This window comes from Carcharodon carcharias, chromosome 4 (assembly GCF_017639515.1).
Source record: "Carcharodon carcharias isolate sCarCar2 chromosome 4, sCarCar2.pri, whole genome shotgun sequence".
Taxonomy (NCBI): domain Eukaryota; kingdom Metazoa; phylum Chordata; class Chondrichthyes; order Lamniformes; family Lamnidae; genus Carcharodon; species Carcharodon carcharias.
In genome coordinates, this window is record NC_054470.1 from 168,612,306 (window position 1) to 168,616,475 (window position 4,170).

The 4,170-nt window shown below is 43.7% G+C and overlaps 1 protein-coding gene across 1 annotated transcript; it reads right to left on the bottom strand.

Moving 5' to 3' along the window:
• Positions 1–947: 947 nt before the first annotated feature.
• Positions 948–2,998, bottom strand: helt (helt bHLH transcription factor). The gene is made up of 4 exons (XM_041187048.1): positions 2,972–2,998; positions 2,575–2,679; positions 2,339–2,435; positions 948–1,429 (listed from the first exon to the last, which is right to left on the bottom strand). The coding sequence occupies exons 1-4, from the start codon at positions 2,996–2,998 to the stop codon at positions 948–950; spliced, it is 711 nt and encodes a 236-aa protein (XP_041042982.1).
• Between the last annotated feature and the right edge of the window lie 1,172 nt (positions 2,999–4,170).

Below are 4,170 nucleotides of genomic sequence, written 5' to 3' on the forward strand. Positions count from 1 at the left end.
CCGGGATATAGCAATTCCTGCAGTCCACATCATACACGCGGAGGCTGTAAACGACATTTGGGGTTTTTTTTTTGCTTTTAGGGAAACCATTTAAATTACAGAATATTTGAAGACTGAATCAATTTGCTTTCGGTGCAGTAGTTCGGATGACAGGTGGAAGAAACGCGTGTATTGGATTTGCGCAAATATCCAACTTCCCTTCAGAGCAGGAGAGCTGCGGGGAATGGGGGGTGGGGGTGGGGGGTGGTGGTGGTGCGGATAACCTCAGGAAAGCGGCGACATGGAGATGGACAATCAGTATTTTAAAATATCATGAAGATGACGACAGACTATTAGTGTTATTTCCGGACACTTCATGGTAAATAAATCCGCCACTGCGCCAAAATAAATCAACACGACAGGACACAATAAAACTGCACTCGTTAATTATTTTGCGAATCCTGATTTTATATATGCATATATAAGAAGAGGCTTTCCCATCCTCAAATTTAAAGCAACTGAATTAAAATATATATTTCAGGTTATAGCTCCTGCGATACAATTATACACATTTAAACGAAGCAAGGATGATGTTTATATTTTCACCAACATTCTCTAAATGGTATTCATTATCAAAATAGATATTATGACATGGAATATACAGTATAACCTGTATATACGATTGTTACATGAAGCAGACATTGGAAAACTGCAGCTGCCAAAAGCCCGCGTAAAACCCGATAGATTTCAGTGAGTTATTTCATAAATTGCCTTAACTCTGAAGGACCAATTCGTAAATGGGCGATTCATGCTGAATTTGATACCAGGCTATACAGTTAACTTGAGACTAAAAGTGTGCGCACCGACTGCTCACTGCTGTGTGGCTGGGACAGAATGAGTCTGATGGGTTCTAACTGAGGAACTGCTTTACATTGATTGAGAGCACCATCCCAAAGTCTTTTTTTAACTTATAAGTTTGCGTGCTGGGGGTTGTGTAGGCTAAAAGTGTTTGTGTGAGAATGTCCAATCAAGTTAATGTAATGACGATCAAGGCCTTGCACAGAGTGCAGGAAGTTGTGTTGCTGCCCTGGGTTTGCAATGGGCAGAGTCGGACTCGGGATAAAGGGGAGCCCGGGACTCCGGGCTGAGCCGTGCCAATGCAGCGGCTGTGTTCTTGCCCCTTGTTGCAATAGTGATTCGTTTAAACGCGAATTTGTAAACTCTGGCACGGAGTGAAACTGATACGAATATTCTGTGTCGTGAGTGGAGATTGGCCCGAAAATGGGGTCGGTGCATCGGCGAGCTTTGGACTGCAAGAAGGCGAGGATTCGGGCGTATTTGGTGTCCTTGGTCTCCATACGCTCCACCGTGGTCAAATAGTGGACGAGATTCTTCATACATTCGTGGTAACCAGCGTGGAAATAGTTCGCAAACTCTGTTAGTAACTCGCCTACGTAAAACAAGCAGAGAGGGAAAAAAAACATTTGTTCGGGCTCTGTGTTAACAACTATATTCTTAACCCTAAACCTTTGGACACCCAAAACGCTGTTAGAGAAGCCAATGCTTATAACAAGATGAACTCAATTCATTGGTGGAAATATATGCGCTTTAAAGCATCAGCACTAATGGTTAAAAATGATCCCAGTTTGCTGTGAGGAATATGGTGATTTCGAAAACGGAAGTTTGGGAACGAGACAAGTCATTTCTCGGCCAAGCCTTAAGAATGATACTTCCAGTCAAATTTTCCTGATCCTGGACACATATATAAAATCTGTATATCAAGACGCAGAATGAAGGAATTTTCACCATCCTGCCTGGAGTCTCCTGTGAACTCTTTGGAGGGGTGAATAAAAGGGAAGGGGTGAATAAAAGGGAAGGGGTGCCTTTGATGCGTTCCACTGTTTCAGGTTGGAAACTTTCGTGCCATGGCGGCGAAAGGGTTCACCGACCACTAAAGGTTATTAAAAAAAATAAATCATAAATCCAGCCCGCTTAAACGCAACAGTAATCCTGATTTGTATATGCGTAACGGCCCCAGAGCGCCACCTCAAACATGTGTAGACTGAAGTTTCACTAAGAAAACCCAGTTTATTCAATGTAGTCCCTTCCCTCGAAAAAAAAATGGGCCAAGCGTTTGGTTTTAAAGTGTAAAATATAGCGTTTATTTTAAAAGTGCACAGATACACACAAGTGCTGACGAGTGGGAAATTGAATCTCATCTACACCCAAGGTTTACGCTCAAGCACATTCAAACATCACCCCTCCCACCACTCCCAGTTTACCAAAGCTAAATTGTTGACATGTTCTGAAGGTTACACTCCGATGTTTTTAAATAGAGGAGATGGTTGTGACCCTTTACCTTTCTCTCTTCCCCTGGCGAAGTCAGCCGAGTGGAGAGCCCTCAAATACTGAACTGTCATTTCCAAAATCTCAGCCTTCTCCAGCTTGCCGGTGCCCTGAAATAAGAGACCACAATCCAATCGCTGCAGGTAACAAACGACCTGCCGTGCGCCGTGAAGGCGGCAGCATCGGTGAAAATAATGTACAGTCCACTTTAAAATTAAAAAAACACGTTTAAACAGTGTCAGCAAGTACCTGCTTTGCCAGTGCCATCGGAACAGTTTTGCCAAGTTCGTTCAGACAGCGGTTGATCCGATCTCTGCGTCTTTTCTCAATCACTTTGTGAGACACTGGAGCAGTCTAAAGAAATAACACAAAAAGACTTGGGTCACAGAAGGAAAATGGGAATATGGGAACGGGACGTCCCGTGGATGAATGCGGTTTTTTTTTATTGGGCACACCCCTCTGTGTGTGAAGGTGGACTGAATTGTCATTGCACTGGACTAGCTTTCAATAAAGAGGAATGAAAAAAAAATGTACTGCATCAGCAGGGGAAAAAAAAAGCCAGACTGCATTGTAATTTGTAATGGCCAAAAGATACTGCTAGAAGAGAGCAGGAGGAGTGCACGAATTTAAACGAAGGTGTTCTTACCTTGCGCTCTTTCGCTTTGGAGGACATCTTCAGACAAAGAAGATAAATTGAGCAATTAGCAGCCAAACTTTTCCTCCGTGTGCTTTCTGCAGCAAAATAAAACGCGACTGTGCTCCTCCCAGGCTGTAAGTGGCTCCTTATAAAGCGATCATTAAGGGGGCCAGTGCATTCATTGCCTAAATTATTCGACGGGATTAGAGAGCGGGGCATTGGGGAATATATGGTTAAAGAGGTGGCAGAAATCTGGGGCTGAGGTACTATAGACAGGGGTTAGCAGGGGGCAGTCCTGCTTTGTTAATCCACGTGGCTCTTCAAAAGACACGTGATCGCTTTCCGAATATCATTTGCATAGTAATAAAAAGGCGGGAAATGCGAACTAAGGCTGGTGTCTGTCCTGATCCATCAGGGCGCAGTGCGCACAAGAAAAGAAGAAAGGAGAAACACACACAAAAAAGTTTCTTTTTCCCTTCTTCCACCACCCCCCCTCCTCCCTCCTCTCTCTCCCTTTCGATTTCGCCTGTTTACAAACTCAAGCGAGCGATCCCAGCCCTCAAGCATGTCCGGAGTCATTAAAGTAATTAAGTATGCCTTTAATAGGCTGTTCCGCGAGTTCAAGGGAAGGGGAAGGCTCTCGTTTGTTCTCACACGACTTGGTGACACATCCATTTTATGGGAGATGGCAAGCTTTTGTTTCCACTCATTATTTATTGGAGACCTCGGCAGGTGTGGGACCGGGGCTGGCACACGAACATGTCTGCTGGGCCTGCTTCAAAACCAGCCCCAGCAGACTTTGGCACACGAGGCTACCCACCACTGGATTCGATTTGGTGGGCTCAATTTGTAGCCTATTATCCTATAAGAAAATGTCTATTGAAACGAATGAATAGTTTCGTTGGCCTAAATTTTAATAATGGGAGATCTTTAAGCATTGTGGGGGGAAGAGAGAGAAAGAAAAAAAATCAAAGGGAAAATGCAGCTGGTCTAAAAGTGTATTATTCACTGTCACCTGCAAGCGGGAGAGCCTGGAGATCCCTATTCATTTGCCTAATTTTGATCAATTTAACAAACTTTGGGAAAAATTACTCTGGTATTGTTCAAGAGGGCAAAGCTTGATGATCGAATTAGCAGCATGTTCTGATCCGGTAAATGTCATTAGAGAGAAAGAGACAATCGCCTTTAAAATGGTCCCTTTAAATGCG